The 24758-nt window shown below is 35.9% G+C and overlaps 1 protein-coding gene across 2 annotated transcripts in view; it reads right to left on the reverse strand.

The window, feature by feature from the left end:
- LOC101893009 (uncharacterized) overlaps positions 1-16755 on the reverse strand; it is an 85770-nt gene extending 69015 nt beyond the window's left edge. For both annotated transcript variants that reach the window (XM_059132137.1, XM_005180017.4), the window contains exon 1: positions 16363-16755. In XM_059132137.1, the coding sequence (XP_058988120.1) occupies positions 16363-16689 (327 nt within the window). In that variant the 5' untranslated portion in view covers positions 16690-16755. The remainder of the gene's footprint in view (positions 1-16362) is intronic.
- Between the last annotated feature and the right edge of the window lie 8003 nt (positions 16756-24758).

A 24758-nucleotide genomic window follows, 5' to 3' on the forward strand; every position in this document is an offset into this window, starting at 1 on the left:
ACTTCTTCTCGATCTGTTATAAAAATGATAGAGATCGAACCATTTCTTCTGGTACCTCCCCCACATAGGGTTGAAGATTTTGAAAAACAAAACACTCAAAGAAACACTAAAAAGCATCCAACCCTCTTCAAACTTCAAACATACAAACATTTTCGCTAACACAAAATCTGTTGTGTATATGATATATATCTGCGAAGCCCTTCTGGTACCTCCCCCACAAAGAGTCACAATTTTTCCATTTTTTCCTTCGGTAGCTTCTTTACTTTGTATAAAGTTAAATAATCTACTGAGAAAATATAGGTAATTGTAATTGAAATACCGGATATCAAGATATACCCATAAATGGGAAAACGTGAACCGACCCTAGGCATAAAATCAATGACTATGCACATTTTCAAAGCTCAATCTCTGTATCACTCTATCGGACCGAACTGTTTATACTCACCACAATTTGGAGAGTAACTCATATATAAAATGTCTGTAAATGCCAAAAACTCCTATATTCGAGAGGTATGTATACCTTCTGTTATTAGGAATATTCAATCCAAAAATTCAAATAATTCTGTAAAAAAAATTGGTTTCGGTTATTTAAATATTGAATACGGAACCCCTAAACTGAATTTCAAGTAATTCCGCTGGAAAATGCGGCTTAAATCGCCAAAATACCGAATATCGGAAAGTAGCTTTATATGGGGGCTATAGGAAAAAGTGGACCTATACCTACAATGTTCTGCTACAGAAACCAATACCGAATTTAAAGCTATACCGCTAGAAACTGAGCCTAATTTCATAAAAATACGCAATATGGTAAGATACATTAATAAGGGCGCTATAGGAAAACGTGGACCTCTATATAGGCAATGTTCTGCCGCAGAAGATAGTCTATAATATGAATTCTAAATACCAAATTTTATACACTTCCGTTAGAAAATTTGGCTAAAAACGTCAACATATTGGATATCGAGAGATACCTTAATATGGGAGGCTATAGAAAAATGTTGAACTATACAGGGTGAGATAAACAAAAACTACAACAAAGTGAATGAAGGAAAAAAATTCGGAAATAGAATCAAATTTTAGAATAAATTTAGATTTGTTCGAATTGGTCACCTTTGGCTCGAATTATGGCCTTCAAACGGCCAATGACACCGTCACACGCAAATTCGGCAGTTCACCACTTTCGGCCAAGCGAAGCAACTCTTTAGCTCTTTTGAGTCTATTTTCTTTCTGTTGCGGTGTAAGTTATTGCAATTTTCGGAATTTCAATGGATTTACCCCGAGCTTATTTTTTAATATTTGCCGAATGGAATATTGTCATATGTTCAGCTCACGAGCCATTTTTCGGTCACTGCGACGCAGGTTTCGATCAAGTCGCTTCTTTACTTTTCGAACCATTTCTGCTAATGTTGCTGTTTTCTTCCGTCCACTTCCTTGACGTCGGGCTACGCTACCAGTATCACGGTAACAAGCGTGATGATAGGAGACACAAAAGATTTATTCACATTTAAATGCTGCAGGGCTCTTACGATAGCCACTTTTGGTTTTCCAGGAATAAATTTTTTTCTGGAAAGTTCTCACCAAAATGCTTTTGTACGCTTGTAAACAACATAATAAGCTGTCACTGGAATAGTTTTAACAGCTGTCGCACGAGTGGCTTAGAAATGACTGAAGTTGGTTGCAGTTTTTTTATCTCATCCTGTATGGACAATATTATGCCACAGAAGGTAAATCCCAATACAAACTCTTAAAACCTAATTTGAAACTTTTCCGTGGCTAAAATCGTCAAAATATCGAAGATCGGATGGTACAATTAAAGGTAAAAAGTTAAGATATGGGGACTATATAAGAAAGTGGTCTTATATGCTAAATTTCGGCTTCCTATCATACTTAATATACCCTTCATACTATGCATCTGGGGCGTATAAAAAAATGTTTATAGTCCAGCTGGATCGACCATGTGATACTCTTTGATCGCATTTACAAAACAAAAGAAAATAAAACACTCACATGACCAAAGACATCCACTCTAATACACCAAAATTACCATAAACACACCCACACTGACACACATACATATACCCTCACATGTGCATAGTTCCTGCTGTAATATTGTTAACATATTCTCTCCCTAAGCTACTTAAAATTAAATTGAATAGAAATTGAATTATTTCTGGCCAAATAACAAATCGCAAAAAAAAATAGTAGGATAACAGTGGAGATTTGGCCTAGGCTTTCGGGATTGTTTTTACAATGTTTTTGTTTTATTTCTCTCTGCCTCTCTTCGGCTGCCCAGAATAATTGAATTGTGTGCGGCATAGAAAAATTAATTGTATTTAAATGGAATTCAATGGAAAATTGGAATTAATTGAAATCGTTTACCATGTGATTGGATTGGACAAAATGTTGGACATTTTGGTTGAGTATGCTAATTGAGAATTTATTTTTGTTCGACAGATACATGTAAATGAAGGTATGTATGTATGTGCGACAATGTGCGATATTTGTTGTGTATTTACATGGTTTAATTATGTAATTATATACACATACTAAAACGATTTGACAATATTGATGCTAATCAGTTAATGGGAAATGCCAGCGTTGAAGGAAAAAAATAAGATTTTGTTTTGGAAAATGATGTAACAAATATAGCAATTATTTTTTAACAGAATAAGCGATTAATTACAGTACAAAATAGGACAAAAGATTTGATTAGTATATCTAGTTTTAACTAAGTAGCTTTTTACATAATGACTTTTTGAAATTGATTTTTTTGAAATATTTAAAATAGTTTGCGCAAAATATCATCCAGTATAGGAATATTGTGCAAAAATAAATATAATCAAGGGCTAAAAATCGCTCGGCCGAAATTTTACATCCCAAAGCATTTGGGAATGCAAATATCTGAAAATACGGCCGGACGAACCGTTATCGTTAACCTTATGGCTACTGAAGATAAATATCATTTGATGAGGCCAAAAATGTCGATCTCTGCGCACGACTGTAAAGTATATGATTTGACCCAAACTTGGTACATAGTAACATTTTTACTAAATTTAGATCGAGTTCGAAAATGACCAACATCGACCCTCTCTTTCTGGAAGCTCCTTCACAATGTTTCAAAATTCTGCAGAACAAAATCAAACTCGGCTTATCACAATATTTAGATAAATCGTAGATCAGGCGATAAAAAAAAGTTAAAAAGCTGTAAGTTCGGCCGGGCCGAACTTTGAATACCCTCCACCATTTGGAACGAATTTGGAAATAAAATCCTTAAAAAATTCTGTTAAAATTTTAAAAATACCGTTGTATTGGAGTCTATACGACGTGGACCTATATAGGCTTTCTTTGTCATAAGCCATTACCATATTCAAATTCGAAACTTAAAATAAACGGTGGTAATGAAGCTAAAATCGTCAAAATATCGTATATAGGGAGGACCTGCATTTCTGTTACAGCCTGCAGCATCCATTACAAACTTCAAATACGACATTTCAAACAATTTCGGTGAGTCTTGTATCTAAAATCGTCAAAATACCGAATATAGGGAGGTACTGATATATAGGGAATACGAAGACCTCAACATGCATAAATCTAAATACGTAATTTGAAACTACTAAGGTGAGTAATGTCGCTAAAATCATCAAAATGCCGAATATCGGGAGTTACCGTTATATGGGGGCTATAAGAACCCGTCAACCCGCACAGACAATTTTCTGTCTTACGCTGTAGTATCCATTGCGAACTTCAAATACCAAATTTTAAACAATTTCGGTAAATAAATATTCGCTGCAATCATCAAAATATCGTATATAGGGAGGTACCGTTATATCGGAGCTGTGTGGAGACCTGGACCAGCATAGACAATTTTTTGTCTTAGGCTGTAGTATCCATTTCGAACTTCAAATACCAAATTTGAAACAATTCCGGTGAATAATGTCACTAAATCCCTTTCAGGACATTTGGAGTCAATCTAGCGATGTCCGTCCGTCCGTCCGTCCGTCCGTCCGTCCGTCCGTCTGTCTGGCTGGTGCGCACGTTAACTCTCGAAGGGAGTATCCGATTTGATCCAATGTTGGTACATCGTAATATTATTATCAAACTTAGATCGAGTTCGGAGATGGACAATATCGTTCCACTCCTTCTGGTACGTCCCACACAAAATGTCAAAATTTTCAAAGAAAATAATTTATTGCACAGAAAGAGAAAGGAAAATCCGATTTAGCTCAAGCTTTGCGAATCGTAGTATTTCTATCAGTGCTAGGTTAGGTGCGAAAATGGACAATATCGGTCCACTTCATCACGTACCTCCCCCACAAAGGGTCAACATTTTGAATAAGTACAACTGTCATAAAATGTGATGTAAGGGTCCGATTGTCTTCAAATTTCACACATCCCAATATCAACCTAAAGTGTATCAACCCAAAAGTCAACCTAAAGTCTGGTGTTAAGATGGAATATATCGGTCCACTCCTTCTGGTACCTCCCCCACAAATGGTCGAAATTTCAAAAAAAAAAAAAAAAAAAAACAAACAAAATATTTTCTGCTTAGAAAGAGAAGTAATAATAAGATTTTGCTCCATCTTTGATCAGGTGCAAAAATGAATAATATTGGTCCACTCCATCAAGTGCCTCCCCCCTAAAGGGTAAAAATTTTGAATAATTATAACTCTTATTAAATGTGATGTAAGAATCCAATTGTCTTAAAATTTCACAAATCCCAATATTTTCAATAACCCAAGGTCTGGTGTGAAGATAGTCAGTGCCAGGTCAGGTGCGAAAATGAATTGAGAATACTTCGGTCGAGTATACCTGGTACCTCACGCTCATTTTAACATTTTCGAATAATTATCGAATGTCTTATATAAAGTGAAGAAGGTAACCAATATAGTCCCAACCTGGCACATCGCAATATTTATATAACATTTATTTAGGTCCGATACGAAATGGACAATATTGGTCCAATCCGACGGAACCTACTTCATAATGAATAATTATCATATCAGAAGTCAAAATATATTTAAAAACTCGAACATTGGCTAGAGTTTACATCTGTCGGCAAAAGCGACTGATACATTTTTTCTCATGTTTTTCATTGATTGCATTTTTATACCCTCCACCATACTATGCAGGGTATATTAACTTTGGCATTCTGTTTGTAACACTTCGAAACATACATCTTAGATCCCACAAAGCATTTAGATCATTGGTCAGCATAAAATTCAATGTCGATTTAGCAATGTCCGTCTATCCGTGGTTGTTGTTGTTGTAGCAGTAGAACATGTGTCTGTTTGTGTTCTGCTAATCTGGTTCCAGCTCCAGGTTTAGAAATTCGGCTACTTTAACGGGCTGTAGCCAGAGATCCTCTGGAGTGAGTTGGGTAGGTTTGGCTGAGCAATTAAAAAGGTGTAGTGTATTGTGCGGGCCTGTATCGCACGCCGGGCAGGCGTCACGCACATCTTCATCAATTCGTGCCCAATACGAATTGAGGCGACTACACCATCCTGAACGTAATTGCGCCAGAATTACCCTGGTTTGTCTAGGCAGCTGACGTTCTTCGGCTGCAATGGATGGGGGGTGGACTCCGAGGACGGCATTCACTTTATAACTGCTAATAGCATCCGCGACTGCATCGGTGTGAATGCCACTCAGACCTGCCTGATAGGCTTCTTGATCTAGAGGCTCTCTCTTGTAGCGCTGGACCTCCCTCTCTAGATCATGTATGTCCTTCCTGACACGCCTGGGTGGGGGAGAGTTATCCACCATATGATGGTTGGGATGACTCTCACGGTAACACCCAAGCAGGTACTGCAACGAAAGCATATGATTATGCTGACGTAAGGGAAGGACTTTCGCCTCCTCATGTAGATGGTCCACTGGTGTCATGAGGAGGCACCATGTCGCAGTTCTCAGGGCAGCGTTCTGGCAGGTCTGGATATTCTTCCACTGCGTAGCACTAGTATTCGCAGACCACACTGGAGCCGCATAGTTGACCACAGACCGACCTATCGCGTTATAAGAGGTCAACAAGGTTTCTTTGTCCGCACCCCAAGAGCTGCCGGCTAGCGCCTTGAGGACCTTGTTCCTAATTTTCATCTTGTCGCAGATAGCTGTGGCTTGCGCGGACGACTTGAACATGCTGTCGAACGTTACCCCAAGAATCTTGGGGTAGTTCGTGGTCGGTATTAGATTCCCCTCGACCTGAACATTCAGCTGTGTTCTCATCTCCGCAGACCATGTGGTAAAGAGTGTGGTCGTTGATTTCGTGGCGGATATTTTCATATTCCTCGCGTGGAAGTATGCGGCAAGCTCCGCGAGATAGGGGTTCAACCTTTCGCATATGTCATCGACCACTGGACCCGACGCCATGATCGTACAGTCATCCGCATACGTTACGATCTCAATGCCGTCTGGAGGGCGAGGAATTCCGGAAAGGTAGAGGTTAAACAGTTCCGGAGATATCACCCCGCCTTGGGGAACTCCCTGTTTCACTCTACGGGCTTTGGACTTCTTGTTCCGGAATTCCACGTACGACTGGCATCCACATATATAGTTGATTATCCAACGTTTCAAAACTTGGCCGGAGGGTAGTTCTCTGTACGTCCTCAAACAGTGTGGCATGATTGACCGTATCAAATGCCTTTGATAGGTCAAGGGCTACCAACACTGTTCTGTCACACGGCCTGTTCCGACTATCCGTCTGTTGTAATCACGCCATCTTTCGAACGAATTGAGATAGAAAGCAACAATTTCGCACACATATTTATTTTTCCAGTAGGCAGGTTAAGTTCGTAAGTTCGTGTAGGTCCACGTATTCATATAGCTCCCATATAACGGTACCTCCCGATATTTGGCATTTTGATGATCTTAGCCATATTTCACCGGAATTGTTTCAAAGTTATCATTTGAAGTTTGAAATGGATACTTCAGCCTAAGACAGAAAATTGCCTGTGTGGGTCCAAGTTTTCGTATAGCCCCCATATAAAGGTACCTCCCAGTATTAGGTATTATGATGATTTTAGCGACATTATTCACCAGAATTGTTTCAAATTACGTGTTTATAGTTCGTAATGGGAACTACAGTCTGTGACAGAAAATTGTCTATGCAGGTCAAGGACTTCGTATAGGCCCCATATATCAGTACCTCCCTATATTCGGTATTTTGACGGTTTTAGGTACAATACCCACCGAAATTGTTTGAGATGTCGTATTTGAAGTTCGTAATGAATGTTACAACCTGTGACAGAAAATTGCTTATGCTGGTCCAGGTCTTCGCACAGCTCCGATATAACGGTACCTCCCTATATACGTTCATTTCAAGTTTCGAACTTGAATATGGTAATGGCTTATGACAGACAATGCATCTGTAGGTCCATGTCGTATAGACCCCAATATAACGGCTATATTCGGGATTTTTAAAATGTTAACAGAATTTTTTTAAGGATTTTATTTTTTGAAAATTTCCAAATTTGTTCCAAATGGTGGGTATTGAAAGTTCGACCCGGCCTAACTTACAGCTTTTTTACTTGTTTTCACTTATTATTAAAAAATTTAATTTTTCTTTTTATTTTCGTTATGGAAAACAGTTTTTATGCTTGCATAACTAATTACTAGACCAATTCATTTCAGGCTCATCTGACATCCCATATGTCACATACCTTCCCCCACCCATTGCCCCCCAACTCATTATGATTGGCATTTTCCAAATTGATTCAAATGGATTTCGGCTCATTTTCATAATTCCCCAATTGAGGGCTGTTCAAGCAAACAATAACAACAATGAGAAAATATAAAATAACAATAATGTAATATACATAATTATTCAAAAATAAGTTATTCCATTGAATTAATTTACTATTTTCCCATATGTGGCCACATCAATCAGAATATTCCCATGATTAGCTGCAAAATATGACATTAATTCAATTATGTTTGTCTATTATTTCCTCACTCACTCTCTTTTTCTCCCCCTTACCTTCTCCCACCCGGTTCCCACATGATTTCCAACCGAAGTAAATATTATTTATTAAACTTGCATAAATGTAATTCAAGTAAATCCTTAAAGACTTTATATCAATAACCCAACGTAAAAGACAAGCGAGACGACAGCAATATGGGTATATTGCTTGATACATATGCTGCCTGACTTCCTGCCCCTATCCCCTGTCTATGGGAGAGTGGGAGAAATCCTTTTCAAACCAAAAATCTTAAAAATGACGAGACAACAAAATGTCAAAACACTTTTAGTCCGTATTGAACACTATCGATAAACAACAACGAGGAACGAACAGAAAACTCTGACAGGTAGAAAGAACATTACCATTGACATAGATTTGCAGGGTGGTGCATAAATGAGATGGGCGGCAAAATTCAATATAAAATTTTCACAAATTTAATATTAAATTAGCTCAAAGGAGGGAGGGGGTTGGCCCCCAGACCCAATGACAGGGGTAAAGGGAAAATTATTGTTATAATATAGATATATGCATACCAGAGAACACACAACGTCAAAATGCATCATCATCATCAACATCGGCATCGGCAGCATCATCATGAGAATCATTACAATTTAATTGACCTAAATTGAGGCTGTAATGGAAATTTGAAGGTAAAACAAGCTCATTGTTCATTTATTGTTATTGTTTTTGTTGTGTGCCGAGATTGGTGCTGGTTGGTTCGAACAGCCAACAAGGTCTGCTCATGAAGGTAATGAATTTATTAATTCATTTAAGGACATTTGGGTCGATGAGCATGGATTACAGCTTTAAAACAAAGTTTAAGTAGTTGAACATGGATTTTTAATATTTGCGAATTAAAAATTCTGCTATGACCATAAAAATTAAACATTAATATAAATTATTTACGATTTTGTGGAATTAAAATAATAACACAATGTGCAAAACAAAAAATAACTACAGAAATTAAAGTAGAGCTTAAAATAGAAGACACGTTTACCGGCGTCTTAAAAGTTTACATAGCAAACTAGTAACAAAAGCAGTAAGTTCGGAAGGGTCGAACCTTGAATACCATCCATTATTTGGAAAGAATAGGAAAATTTAAAAAAAGTTGAAAAAGTTGATATGGAAGCTATAAGAAGACCTCGACCTACATGGGCAATTTTCTGTCACCGGCTGAAGTATCCATTACGAACTGCTCATAAGAAATTTAAAACAATTCCAGTGAATAATGTTGCTAAAATTTTCAAAATCCAGAATATCGGGAGGTATATTTATTTTCTGCCACAGGCTCTTGTACCAATTACGAACTTCAAATACAAATTTCCCGCTAAAACCAAAATGCCGAATATTGGGAGGTACCGTTATATAGAAGACCTGGACCTCCGCAGACAGTTTCCTGTCATAGATTGTAGTACCCATTACGAACTATCATTACGAAATTTGAAAAAATTCCGATGAACAAAGTCGCTACAATCACCAAAATACAGAATATAGGGAGGACCGTTGTCTGGGGGCTATACCAACATGTGGACCTATATATCTTACTTTCAGTACCAAAAGTCCTGCAGACCAAACACACATCTGAGTAAAATTTTATCAACCTACTTCTATTTGTGCGGAAGCTAGAGTGATTTCTACAGACGAACACACAGGCAGACGGACGGACATCGCTAAATAGACACAGATCAATATGTACATATATTTTGTAGGGTCTTAAATGTATATTTCGAGGACCTTGAACATTCCAACAGGACTCAGCACGCGTTACCCAAGAATGGTTATAAAATAAGGTTCCTCGCTTCATTTCCAGCGCACAATGGCCACCAAAATCTCCGGATACCAATCGTTGAACTATTGTGCCTGGAGTATTTTGGAAAATAAGGTTGGCACTAAAAAGCAAGCGTTTCGCCAGGAATGGGCCAAAATACCGCAGAGCAACATTCGGGCAGTTTTGAAGGTCATAATTAGTGCCAAAGGTGACCAATTCCAACAAATCTATACTTATTCTAAAATTTGATACTATTTCCGACATGTTTTGCTTTCGTTCAATAAAATTAAAAAAAAATGTAAAAATTATGGCGGTTTGACTTTGTTGCAGTTTTTTTATCTCACCCTGTTTGTATAGAAGGTCTCCAAAGATCTTCCTTGTTTTCAATGGAGACAAGGCTTTAAACGTATATTTCAAAGCAGAGCTTTTATAGGTCTTCCACAGGGAAAAAACACATACAAGTCTTCTGGATAAAGAAGCCCATCCAATGTTTTTAGAGGTAGAAGTCCGTCCAATCTTTTCCCATTAAAACACAACGAACTGTAGATTTAAGACTCTCTACAGGTTCTCGTTAGATATAAGGCCTAAAAATCCTTTTTTAGTAAATACCCCCTTCCACCGAACTTCCATCAATCGTCCCTCCACCATAATATGGAGGGTATATTAGCTTTGTCATTCCGTTTGTAACTCCTCCAAATACTCATGTCAGACCCAACAAAGTATGTATATTCTTGATCAGCGTAAAATTCTAAGTCGATTTAGCGATGTCCGTCTGTCTGTCCGTCTCTCTGTCTGTCCATCTCTCTGTCTGTCCGTCTGTCTGTTGCAATTACGCTATTTTTCGAACGAATTGAGATGGAAGGCCAAAATTTTGCGCACATGTTTATTCTTCCAGTAGGCAGGTTAAGTTCGTATATGAGCCATGCAGGTCCACGTTTTCATATAGCCCCCATTTAAAGGTACCTCCCGATATTCCGTATTTTGATGATTTTAGCGACAATATTCACCGGAATTGTTTCAAATTTGGTATTTAAAATTCGAAATGGATACTACAGCCTAAGACAGAAAATTATCTGTGCCTCTCCACGTCTTCATATAGCCCCCATATAACGGTACCTCCCGATATTCGGTATTTTTATGATTTTTCCGACATTATTCACCGGAATTGTTTCAAATTTGGTATTTGAAGTTCGTAATGGATGCTACAGCCTGTGACAGAAAATAGTCGATGCAAGTCCAGGTCTTCGCACAGCTCCGATATAACGGTACCTCCCTATATACGATATTTTGATGATTTTAGCTACATTATTCACCGTTTATTTCAAGTTTCGAATTTGAATATGGTAATGTCGTATGACAAACAATGCCTAAAACAAATGTCGAACCCCAATATAACGGCTGCATTCAGTATTTTTAAAATTTTAACAGAATTTTTTAAAGATTTTATTTTTTGAAAATTTCCAAATTCGATCCAAAATTTATTTAAAGTTCGGCCCGACCGAACTTACCACTTTCTACCCATCCATCATTAATACTTTTCCATTATTTTTAAATCATTTCAACAACTTCAAATAATTTATCACAATTTCTATTGTTTTCTCCCACATTATTTCCCTTTTCACTCTTAACCTTGTAATAATTTCGGTTGCCCACAATGTGTCACTTAATTTCCTTTGCAAACTCATAAATAGTCATATTTATGCACGTAGTACATACTTACATATTTACATGCATGCCTGCATATATTTGTTTATTTAATAATTGGCCAATTTTCAGCAAAACATGCCGAGTCAACACTTAACAATGACCCACATTTAAATAACAATGATGATAGTAGTGTGATAGCGCATAGAGTATAATTAATAAAAACAAAAGTGAACAAAAAAAAACGACAACAAACAAAAACAGAGACCCATACACGCACACACTTACAAAAACCATGTAGTACTTCTGTGTGTTGATATCTGTACATGGGCATAAACATATTTAACACTTCACTGAAACCGCAACAACAACATCAACAACAAATGTGATAATATAAACAATAGAGTACTTTTGAAGATGTGACGGCAATTGCATGGTAACCAAATCCGGAGACAAAATGTATTTTGATATTTACCTTTGTACTTGAGATATATTTTAGAGGCAATTAGCGGAATATGGATTTTTGCCACAAGACGTTTTTTTGTGAGCAAAAATTATTTCATAGACTTATGAACTGAGGGGAAAAGAGGGAAGGGTAAGAAAACTGTACTATTTTCTAAGGAGAGATTATCGGAACTAAAATATTAAGAATTAGTTTTAACATGGAAGCTCTAAAGCTATCACCGACTTTATTTTGCAGGAGAAAATTGGCTATCCTTAAAAAATCCATGTTTATGGCCATGAGGTATGGTTCTTGAAATAATATTCTTTATAAATAGATATAATAGAACATATATTTCTTAAAACAACCACCTTTATGGCTATTATGGTTTTAATATTTTTTATAAAATCATCGTTTATGTCCATGAGGTTTTTTGGAAAAACATTTTTTAAAAAATCCACGTTTATGGCCATGAGGTTTTTTGGAAAAACATTTTTTAAAAAATCTACGTTTATGGCTATGAGGGTTCGTAATAAAATATTTTTTAAAAAATCCGCGTTTATGGCTATAAATTCTCATGAAAAAATATTACTTAAAAATCCAAGTTTATGGCTATCAGGGTTTTTGGAAAAAATATTTTAAGAAAATCCAGTTTTTTTTAAAGTTCATGTTTACGGCTATGATAGGTTTTGAAAAAAATATTATTTTGAAAAAATCCACGTTTATGGCTATGAGAGTTCCTGAAAAAATATTATTTTGAAAAAAATCCACGTTTATGGCTATGAGGTTTTTCGGAAAAATAGTTTTTTAAAAATCCACGTTTATGGCTATGAGGTTTTTCGGAAAAATAGTCTTTTAAAAATCCACGTTTATGGCTTTGGGGTTTTTTGGAAAAATACTTTTTAAAAATCCACGTTTATGGCTTTGGGGTTTTTTGGAAAAATACTTTTTAAAAATCCACGTTTATGGCTATGAGGTTTGTTGGAAAAATATTTTTTAAAAAATCCACGTTTATGGCCATGAGGTTTTTTGGAAAAACATTTTTTAAAAAATCCACGTTTATGGCCATGAGGTTTTTTGGAAAAACATTTTTTAAAAAATCTACGTTTATGGCTATGAAGTTTTTTGGAAAAATATTTTTTAAAAAATCCACGTTTATGGCTATGAAGTTTTTTGGAAAAATATTTTTTAAAAAATCCACGTATATGGCTATGAGATTCTTGAAAAATATTTTTAAAAAATCCACGTTTACAGCTATGAGATTCTTGAAAAATATTTTTAAAAAATCCACGTTTACAGCTATGAGATTCTTGAAAAATATTTTTAAAAAATCCACGTTTACAGCTATGAGATTCTTGAAAAATATTTTTAAAAATCCACGTTTACAGCTATGAGATTCTTGAAAAATATTTTTAAAAAATCCACGTTTACAGCTATGAGATTCTTGAAAAATATTTTTAAAAAATCCACGTTTACAGCTATGAGATTCTTGAAAAATATTTTTAAAAAATCCACGTTTACAGCTATGAGATTCTTGAAAAATATTTTTAAAAAATCCACGTTTACAGCTATGAGATTCTTGAAAAATATTTTTAAAAAATCCACGTTTACAGCTATGAGATTCTTGAAAAATATTTTTAAAAAATCCACGTTTACAGCTATGAGATTCTTGAAAAATATTTTTAAAAAATCCACGTTTACAGCTATGAGATTCTTGAAAAATATTTTTAAAAAATCCACGTTTACAGCTATGAGATTCTTGAAAAATATTTTTAAAAAATCCACGTTTACAGCTATGAGATTCTTGAAAAATATTTTTAAAAAATCCACGTTTACAGCTATGAGATTCTTGAAAAATATTTTTAAAAAATCCACGTTTACAGCTATGAGATTCTTGAAAAATATTTTTAAAAAATCCACGTTTACAGCTATGAGATTCTTGAAAAATATTTTTAAAAAATCCACGTTTACAGCTATGAGATTCTTGAAAAATATTTTTAAAAAATCCACGTTTACAGCTATGAGATTCTTGAAAAATATTTTTAAAAAATCCACGTTTACAGCTATGAGATTCTTGAAAAATATTTTTAAAAAATCCACGTTTACAGCTATGAGATTCTTGAAAAATATTTTTAAAAAATCCACGTTTACAGCTATGAGATTCTTGAAAAATATTTTTAAAAAATCCACGTTTACAGCTATGAGATTCTTGAAAAATATTTTTAAAAAATCCACGTTTACAGCTATGAGATTCTTGAAAAATATTTTTAAAAAATCCACGTTTACAGCTATGAGATTCTTGAAAAATATTTTTAAAAAATCCACGTTTACAGCTATGAGATTCTTGAAAAATATTTTTAAAAATCCACGTTTACAGCTATGAGATTCTTGAAAAATATTTTTAAAAAATCCACGTTTACAGCTATGAGATTCTTGAAAAATATTTTTAAAAAATCCACGTTTACAGCTATGAGATTCTTGAAAAATATTTTTAAAAAATCCACGTTTACAGCTATGAGATTCTTGAAAAATATTTTTAAAAATTCCACGTTTACAGCTATGAGATTCTTGAAAAATATTTTTAAAAAATCCACGTTTACAGCTATGAGATTCTTGAAAAATATTTTTAAAAAATCCACGTTTACAGCTATGAGATTCTTGAAAAATATTTTTTAAAAAATCCACGTTTACAGCTATGAGGGTTCTTGAAAAAATCCACGTGTATGGCTATGAGAGTTCTTGAAAAATATTTTTAAGAAATCCACGTGTATGGCTATGAGAGTTCTTGAAAAATATTTTTAAGAAATCCACGTTTATGGCTATGAGAGTTCTTGAAAAATATTTTTAAAAAATCCACGTTTGCAGCTATGAGAGTTCTTGAAAAAATCCACGTTTATGGCAACGAGGGTTTTTGGAAAAATATTTTTTAAAAAATTCCGCGATTATGGCTATGAGAGTTCTTGAAAAAATATTCTTTAAAAAATTCAAGAGGGTTCTTAAAAAAATATTTCTCAAAAAATCAAGGTTTTGGGACTCTCAGATCCATACAATAATAAATGTTGATTTTACTCCCTTGGAAAAATTTTTTTTAAATGATCCACATGTATGGCTATGAGATTTCTCGACCAAAATGTTCCTTAAAAAAATACATATTTATGCCCTTAAAAATATTTTTAAAATATTCCCTGAATGTCCTTGAACCAATACTTTACTTTACTTTGTACCCTCAGCTATCGCAACAGAGGGTAGATATTATTTGATACGGCCAAAACGTGTCGCATCGAAATAACGGTCTTAGATCCTAGGTTTCTTTGTACCCGTTTCAGGACATTTAGAGTCGATTTAGAGATGCACGTCCGTCCATATGTCTGAATGGCTGGTGCGTACGATAACTCTCGAAGGGAGTGTACGATTTGGTCAAAACTTTATACATCGCAAAAATATTACCAAACTTAGATTAAGTTCGGAGATGGGCAATATCGGTCCACTACTTCTGTTACACCCCACAAAATGTCGAAATCTTTAAAGAAAATATTTCATTGCTAAGTCAGGTGAGAAAATAGACAATATCGGTTTTCTCCATCAAGTACCTCTCCCACAAAAGGGTCAAAAGTCTGAGTAGTTATAACTCTTATTAAATGAGATGTATTTTTATTAAACCGACGTCTGGTGTAAAGGTGGAATACATCGGTTAACTTCTTCCGGTCCGGTCAAAATTTTGGATATCCATAAAGGTCATAAAACGCGAAATTAACATCCGATTCAAATCAGACATGGCATATCTCAATATTTCCATCAACGCAACATCTGTTATAAAGATGGTGGAGATTAGACCATTCCTTCGGGTACCTCCCACACAAAAGGTCAAAGTTTCGAATAACCAAAACGATTATAATATCCGAAATAAGCATTCGGTTCTCTACATACTTCACACATCCCATTATTTCTAATAACACAAGATCTGTTGTTAAAATGGAATATATCGGCGCACCCCTTCTTGTACTTCCCGCACATCGGGTCAACATTTTGAATAACCATGAAGCTCATAAAATGTAAATGGAATCGAATGATTTCATTCAGACTTGCAACATCTCAATATTTCCATCAGCAAGATATCTGCTACAAAGATTATTTCTACTAAGGAATGATCTGCTGTGAAGATGGGATATTTCGGCCCACTCCTTCTGGTACCTCACCCACAAAGGGTCGCGTAGAACAACTGAAATATTGTATTCTTTCTTATAAGGTTTATATTCATTCATTAAAGTCATTCCAATAAAAATCCTCATGCATTTCACCACATGGATATCGGAATGCTGACTTTTAATTGCAATTGTCACACATTGCGCTGCTACCTTTGCATAAGCTACCTACATAACAATATACCTTCATAATTCTCAAAAGACGGAAAACATTTCCCAAGAAACACACACACACAGACACACGGCAAAGACAATGGCGAAGAATTACAAACGTCATACACGCCAACTACATTAATGACCCAGACACACAATATGCCATAACACCGAAACACACTCACACATCATACTTACCGCATTGTTTTCCTCATCTTCGTCGTCGTCTTCTTCGGTGTCAGAGTTATCTTTGGCTTTCTTACGCCATATTACAACGCTGACATGATTACTGCTTTCGTTCAGCCAATGATTTTTTAAGAGCGCTGCAATCTCGGAGATTTTCAGGCCCAGAACATCGTTGCCGTTTAGCTCGAGCAGACAATCGCCGATGCGTAGACCAGCCTTGTATGAGTTCGAATCCTTTTGAATGCTGCTCACCCACGGATAGGGATCCCAGGGTGCCCGACTCAGATGAAGGCCCAGCGAACCGTTTGTGCAGGTGTAAATTTTAAATGATTTCAACATTTTGTCTGACTTTTTGTTGTTGTTGTTGTTATTGTATGATTTCTGTCAATTCTTTGTTATTACTATTTTTTTCAACTGAAATAAAAAGAAGAAAAAAAAAAACAAACGATTAAAAATCTTTTTTTTTTTTTGTTTTATTTACTTTTTTTTGTTAAGTAGTTGTGTTGTTATTTTTGTATTGAAATTTTCAAGGCCTCACGTACTATGTGACGAGCTTATGCGGGTGTAAACATAGGCCAGTAGCAACAGACAAAAACAAAGGTTTTTTTGTTTTTCTTTCTTCAAGTTTTATTGACTTTTGCAAAAATTCGCGCCAAACAAAATCATTACGACAGAAGCCAAGTTAAAGGAAAAAAAAACTAAAAAAAAGTTTCTTGGCTCTGTGTACTACACAGCCGGTATACAGTGAGGTCAACAAGTGAACTCATGTTTGGAATACCCATAAATAATAATTTTCTTAATATTTATTTTCACAGGTAGTTCGAAACATTTTTGTTGTAATTCATATTATTTCATTTTGTAATTTGAGACTTCGATATGTAATTCGAAGCATCTTAATTGCAATTAAAATACATTTTTATACCCTCCACCATAGTATGGAGGGTATATTAAGTTTGTCATTCCGTTTGTAACACCTCGACAAATACATTTTAGACCCCACTAAGTATCCGTCCGTCTATCCGTCTGTCTGTTTGTGGAAATCTATCTTTCGAACGAAATGAAGTAGGTTAATAAAATTTTACTCAAATGTGTATTATGTTTACAGGACTTTTGCTATTGAAAATGTGCCATGTAGGTACACGTCTTCGTATAGCTCTCATATAACGGTACCTCCCGATATACGGTATTTTGATGAATTTAGCGACATTATTTGTCGGAATTGTTTCAAAATTATTATTTAAAGTTCGTAATAGATACTACAGCCTAAAACACAAAATGGGTCATGTAGGTCCACGTTTTCGTATAGCCCCCAAATAACGGTACCTACCGATATACGACATTTTTATGATTTTAGTGACATAATTTACCGGAATTGTTTAAAATTTGGTATTTACAGTTCGTAACAAATACTACAGCATAAAACAGAAAATGGGCCATGTGGATCCACGTCTTCGTATAGGCCCCATATAACTGTACTCCTCGATATTGGGTATTGGATATTGATGATTTTAGCGACATTATTTAATGGAACCATTTCAAATTTGGTATTTGATTTTCATAATGAATACCAAAGCCTATGACAGAACATTGTCTATGCAGGTACACCTCTTCGTATAGCCCCCATATAACGGTACCTCCCTATATTCGGTGTTTTGATGATTTTAGCGACATTATTTACCGGAATTGTTTCAAATTTCGCATTTGAAATTCGTAATGGATACTACAGCCTATGACAGAAAATTGTCTGTGCAGGTCCACGTTTTATAACACCCATGGTACCTCCCTATATTCGGTAATTTGATGATTTTAGCTACATTATAAACAGATTTTTTGTCAAGTCTCGCATTTGAATATTGTAATAGCTGGTGACAAAAGTTGCCTATACAGGTCCACGTCGTCGTATAAACCCTAATATACGTCTACATTTGGTATTTTTAAGATTTTAACAGAATTTTCAACGGATTTTCTTTTGAAAATTGTTAAATATGTACCAAATGGTGGAGGGCATTCAATAATTAAATCCTAGAAAACTCAATATAAAATTTTAGAGTTACATACAGGGTTAGGTTCAGAGTTACAAACTGCAACAAAGTCAAAAGCCATAATTTTTACAATTTTTTAAAATTTTATTGAATGAAAGCAAAAAATGTCGGAAATAGTATAAAATTTTAGAATAAGTTTAGATTTTTCGAATTGGTCACCTTTGGCACGAATTATGGCCATCAATCGCTCATTGAAACCGTCACACGCTGCCACAATGTTTGCTCTGCGGTATTTCGGCCCATTCCCGGCGAAGCGCTTGAGAGATTTTTCGAATTGGTCACCTTTGGCACGAATTATGGCCATCAAACGTCCATTGAAACCGTCACACGCTGCCACAATGTTGCTCTGCGGTATTTTGGCCCATTCCCGGCGAAGCGCTTGCTTCGACACTTCGTTATTTTTAGTGCCAACCTTGCTTTCCAAAATACTCCAGACACAATAGTCCAATGGATTGGTACCCAGAGATTTTGGTGACCATTCTGCGCTGGAAATGAAGCGAGGAACCTCTTTTTGTAACCATTCTTGGGTGGAGCGTGCTGGATGCGATGACGGTCGATTAATACGAGCGGGGAGCGACCAACGGCTGTTATGGCGGTCCACGCCATCACCATGGCCAGCTCTTGAGTTCTGGTGGCCAACCGAAGTTGCACATTTTCAGCTGACCTCTTTGGCAAGTAAACACGATCATTTTGCTGGACAACGAACGTTTTCTCATCGGGGACGGTCGAATGGAATATTGCGACATGTTCAGCTCACGAGCCATTTTTCGGCCACAGTGATGCGGGTTTCGATCAAGTCGCTGCTTTACTTTTCGAACCATTTCTGCTTATGTTGCTGTTTTCTTCCGTCCATTGCCTTGACGTCGGGCTACACTACCAGTAACACGGTAACAAGCGATGGTACGAGACACAATAGATTTATATACATTGCTGGAGTGCTCTAACGATAGCCACTTGTGGTTTTCCAGCCAAATATAAAGAAATCACACAATATAATGAGCTGTCACTGAGATAATTTTAACAGCTGTCGAACGAGTGGCATAGAAATGACAGCAGTCTGAAGTTGATTGCAGTTTTTTCATCTCACCCTGTAAAGGACGATTTTCACAATCACCGCCAAATCTCTAAGACACAGATACCATCAGTAATCTAATCAATAATCAATTTTATCTCATCCAAATATCAAATAAAGAATATAAAATTTTGTACATTTCCAAGACTACCTCTTTATCAAAATCCTACCATCAACCAAGACCTCAATAGAAAATTTCAAAATTCAAGCATCATCCATTCATCCTAAACCAAACTGTTCCGAATTTACTTAATGGTAATAAATGACAGTTCGCAAACTTAGTTCACATTTCCAAAACCACCCTTATATGTCCAACTTATTATCCAACATTGATTCTCATACCAAAGTTCAATTTTTTAGCTCTAATGGTACAATTTTCAAAGTTTCGTAACATATCAGAACTTTTTTAACCTTAAAGTTCGAATTTCCATACAAAACCTTTGCTACATCTATTCCGGACTCCATTAGTGGCTCCCATTCCCAATTTCAGAATTCTAGATCATTCCGTATGTCAATACAAAGTATTAAATTTTTCGTGCATTTTAGTACTTTTCGTGTCTTTTCAATACGAATTTCCAACAACGCCACATGCCTTCGCACCAAAAAACTAGGAAATTTTTGGAGACTGTAATATTTATTTTGGAAAATATAACTGTTTTATGTTTTTTATTAGGTAGGTGGGATTGTTTCCTCTATGAAACCTCTAAGTAAATCACCAAATGAATTATTTTATTATTTCTCGGTTCCAAAATTTAAGTAAAATTCCGTATATATCGGATTAGAATTTTTATGACTTGTACCACTCTTTGTCACCCACTGTAGTCCAAAATAAAACTTCGTAGTACTCTCTCTCGCCCACGCAACATACACGCATCTACCCGGACAATCTGCCATGCACGTACAACAGCAGTCAGATACCAGCCAACATTCACGGTGTTCAGTGATTTGTTTTAATCGCATATGACGTGTGTTTAATTACACAGTCGGTGCGTGTACGGTTTTCAAATTTTTCAAATCCTTCACCTAGAAAATGCGCTCAATTGGACAGACTCACCACCGCCACCATCAATACGTCAGCGGCATGTCAACTGTTCACATCAACAGAAGCAAACAGAAACTGAAACATCAATACAGGTGACCAAAAAAAAAAAAAAAAGAGAAGAGAGTTACAATAAGTCATGTCTTGGCAGCATGAAGCAAAATGCAATCAAAACCAAAACAAAACAGAAAATCGTCACTGACACGTTTACATTGATAAGACTGCCGAAAAAAGAACGTTGAAAACCAAACAAGAGAAAATCTGGTTGGAAATGTAAGACGGATAAAGAAAGTTTGGATCGATTGTAAATTCAATATATACTGGGTGAGATGAAAAAACTGCAAACAACTTCAGACTGCTATCATTTCTAAGCCACTCGTCCGACAGCTATTAAAATTATTCCAGTGATAGCTCATTATATTGTTTACAAGCGTACAAAAGCATTTTGGTGATTATTTTCCAGAAAAAAAGTTATTCGTTTTTGGAATTCAAGCGTGATAGTGCGATTTCTTTATATTTGGCTGGAAAACCACAAGTGGCTATTGTTAGAGCACTCCAGCATTTAAATGTGAATAAAACTTTTGTGTCTCATACCATCACTCGTTACCGTGGTATTGGTAGCGTAGCCCGGTGTTAAGGAAGTGGACGGAAGAAAACAGCAACATCAGCAGAAATGGTTCGAAAAGTAAAGAAGCGACTTGATCGAAACCCGCGTCACAGTGGCCGAAAAATGGCTCGTGAGCTGAACATATCGCAATATTCCATTCGGCAAATATTGAAAAATGAGCTCGGGGTAAAGCCATTGAAAATTCAAAAAAGTCCAAAAACTTACACCGCAACAGTAAGAAAATAGATTCAGAAGAGCCAAAGAGTTGCTTCGCTTGGCCGAATGTGGTGAACTGCCGAATTTGGTTTTCTCCAAAGAGAAAACATTCGTTGCCCAGCAGTTTGTAAACAAACAAAATGATCGTGTTTACTTGCCAAAGAGGTTAGCTGAAAATGTGCACCTTTGGTTGGCCACCAGAATTCAAGTGCCGGCCATGGTGATGGTGTGGGCCGTCATAACAGCCGATGGTCGCTCTCCGCTAGTATTAATCGACCATGGCATCAGAATAAATGCCGAATATTATCGCGAAAATATTCTGTAGGGTGTATTAAAGCCTCGGGCACGACAACATTTTGGCCTGCATTTGGTATTGGGAAATAAGATTTGTATTGGGTTGTGTGATACAGGTTGTTACAAATATTTGAACTTATGTGTACTAAATGGTACCAACTTTGGTCCAATTTGGAATTATGGTGAGCCGGTTAAGCTGGAATTCTGAAAAATGGACGTACAGATTGATGTACAAAAGGGTTTTGGGATTTCGAAATTAAAATTTATCAAGAGGTCTCTTTAATGTGAAAGAATAAAGCTAAAACCTTAAACTTTGGTACGAGAATCAAGGTTGGGAACTAAGTTTGCTATATAAACGTTGGTTTGGAAATATGTACTAAGTGTACGAAATGTACTATATGGTACTAAATTTAGAACAGTTTGGCTTAGGCCGAACGGATGATTGAAATTTTTATTGGATTCCTTGTTGGTGGTAGATTGGTGATAAAGTGGTTGTTTGGGAAATATATACTAGAAGGGCACGATAAGTTAATAATAGTCAATATTTAGTACAATTTGGTATTTGGTGAACAATTTGTGCTTCATAACAAAAATTTCGTATTAGGATCGCTGCGAATGTGTAGCCTGGACATATGAAGGTGGTATCGGAAATAATTGTACGATAAATACTAAATAGTACAAAATTTGTAATTGGGTTAAGGAATAGAGCAGAAATCCTGAAATTTTATGTGGATGTCACTGTTGGTGTCTTAGAGAAGGTTTTGGATATGCGTACTATAATTGTACTAAATTTTATAATGGGGTACATGGTGGGGCAGGTACCAGGAGTGGGCCGATATATTCCAACTTCACATCAGATCTAGTGTTAGTAGAGATAGTGGGATGTGTGAAATATGAAGAGAACTGGATGCTCTTCGGATTTTATGATCGTTTTGTCCTTTCTGAAATTTTGCCCTTTCTGTGGGAGGTATCAGAAGGTATAGTGCGATCTCTACCATCTTTATAACAGATCTTGTGTTGACGGACATATTGAGAAATGCCAAGTCTAAATGGAATCGGATGTTAATCTATCGTCTTATGATGAGACGTTTAATGAGACGTTGACCCTTTGTGGAGGAGGTACCAGAAGGATCGGACCGATATATCACATTTTTACATCAGACCTTGGATTAATAAAAATATTGTGATGTTTGTAATTTGAAGACAATCAAACTCTTACATCACATTTTATAAGATTTATTGTAATTCAAAATCTTCACCCTTTGTGGGGGTGGTACTTGATGGAGTGGACCTATTTGTCAATTTTCGCAGCTGACATAGCACTGATGCAAATATAAAGATTTCCAAATTTGGAGCCAAATCGGATTATCCTTTGTCTTTCTTGCAGTATAATATTTCCTTTGAAAATTTCGTGGGGGAGGTGCCAGAAGGAGTGAATTGTAATAGTTGATAATAATATTACAATGTACCAAATCGGATACTATCTTCGAGAGTCTGACAGACACACGGAGGGACGGACACCACTAGATCAACTCCAAATGTCTTCAAATGGATTTGGTCGAAAGAGCTCTAGGGTCTAAAAACGTTATTTCGATGAGGCATGTTTTGGTCGTATCAAATAATATGTACCCTTTCTAGCCATATGGCTTAGGCTATAAAAATGATATTTACACAAAACAAATAAAAAAAGCTGTTAGGTCGGCCGGGCAGAACTTTAAATACCCTCCATCATTTAGAACGAATTTAAAAATTTTCGAAAAAGATAACATTCACCAAAAATTCTGTTAACATTTTAAAAATACCGAATATAGCCTTTATATTGGGGCAAAATACCGAATATAAGGAGGTACGGATATACAAATAGGTAATTTGAACAATTCCGGTGAATAATGATGCTAAAATCATCAAAATACCGAATATTGGGAGGTACTGTTATATGGGGGCTATACGAAGACGTGAACCTGCATAGACAATTTTCTGTCGTAGGCTGTAGTATCCATTACGAACTTCAAATACCAAATTTGAAACAATTGCGGTGAATAATGTCGCTAAAATCAAATATCGGGAGGTACGTTATATGGTGGCTATACCAAAACGTGGCCCATTTTCAATACCAAAAGTCCTGTATACATAACACACATTTGAGTAAAATTTTATCAATCTACTTCATTTCGTTCGGAAGCTAGAGTGATTTCCACAGACGGACGGACATCGCTAAATCGGCATAGAATTTTATGCTTTGTGGGGTCTAAAATGTATATTTCGAGGTGTTACAAACGGAATGATAAACCTAATGTACCCTCCATACCATGGTGGAGGTTTTAAAAAGAATATCTGAATGGGCCATTAAGAAAAAGTGGCCCACTTAGACAATGTTTTAAAGCAGCAAGTAAAACTCTAAAAAGGGCCGAAATGAAGACCTACATCAAATATGTCTTGTAAGGCAGTTAGACGCCCTTTAGAAGTTTGAAATACAAAATTTCAGACAATTCCGTTGAAACAATTGGGAAAATCCATCGGAATACCGAATATATGGTGGTACTGGAACAGGAGATGGGAGATATACCACATTGTGGACCTATATTAATTGGCTTTTGCAAATTGGTTAGGAAACCGCAGAAATCGTCAAATACAAAATTCCAGACAATTGCATTGGAAAAATGTGTCGGATGACGTCGAAATACTTTAAAAATAAAGGGGACCATACCATTATACGGTGACCTTACATAAATTGCAGTGTGACAGTTAAATCCGTAGCAAAAGTGTGTTACAGTGTCGCCCACGACATGTGGTAGCCTATACAAAATCCCTGCATTAAACAAGTATCTATTTACATTGAACTACGTTTAACTTTTGCCCAGTATCTTTCTCTTGCCGTATCCACTTCAAGACCCCTTGGTATTTAAAAGTAATCAACAACTTTTCAAAACTTTTGCTGGAGAGACATTCTTGAGCTATTTATAATTAGTTACACAAAACGCCCCCTTAAAATACAAATAGAGTTTACTAACCTATACAAAATTAAACTTCTTCTAAACAATCTGACCACAACATTCCCTCGTGATGTCTGTTGGTTTTTTGCAAGTTTCGGCGTTTTTTTTTTTTTTCTTCAAGAATCCCTTGATACAAATAAATCTT

This window comes from Musca domestica, unplaced genomic scaffold (genome assembly GCF_030504385.1).
Source record: "Musca domestica strain aabys unplaced genomic scaffold, Musca_domestica.polishedcontigs.V.1.1 1, whole genome shotgun sequence".
NCBI classification, from domain to species: domain Eukaryota; kingdom Metazoa; phylum Arthropoda; class Insecta; order Diptera; family Muscidae; genus Musca; species Musca domestica.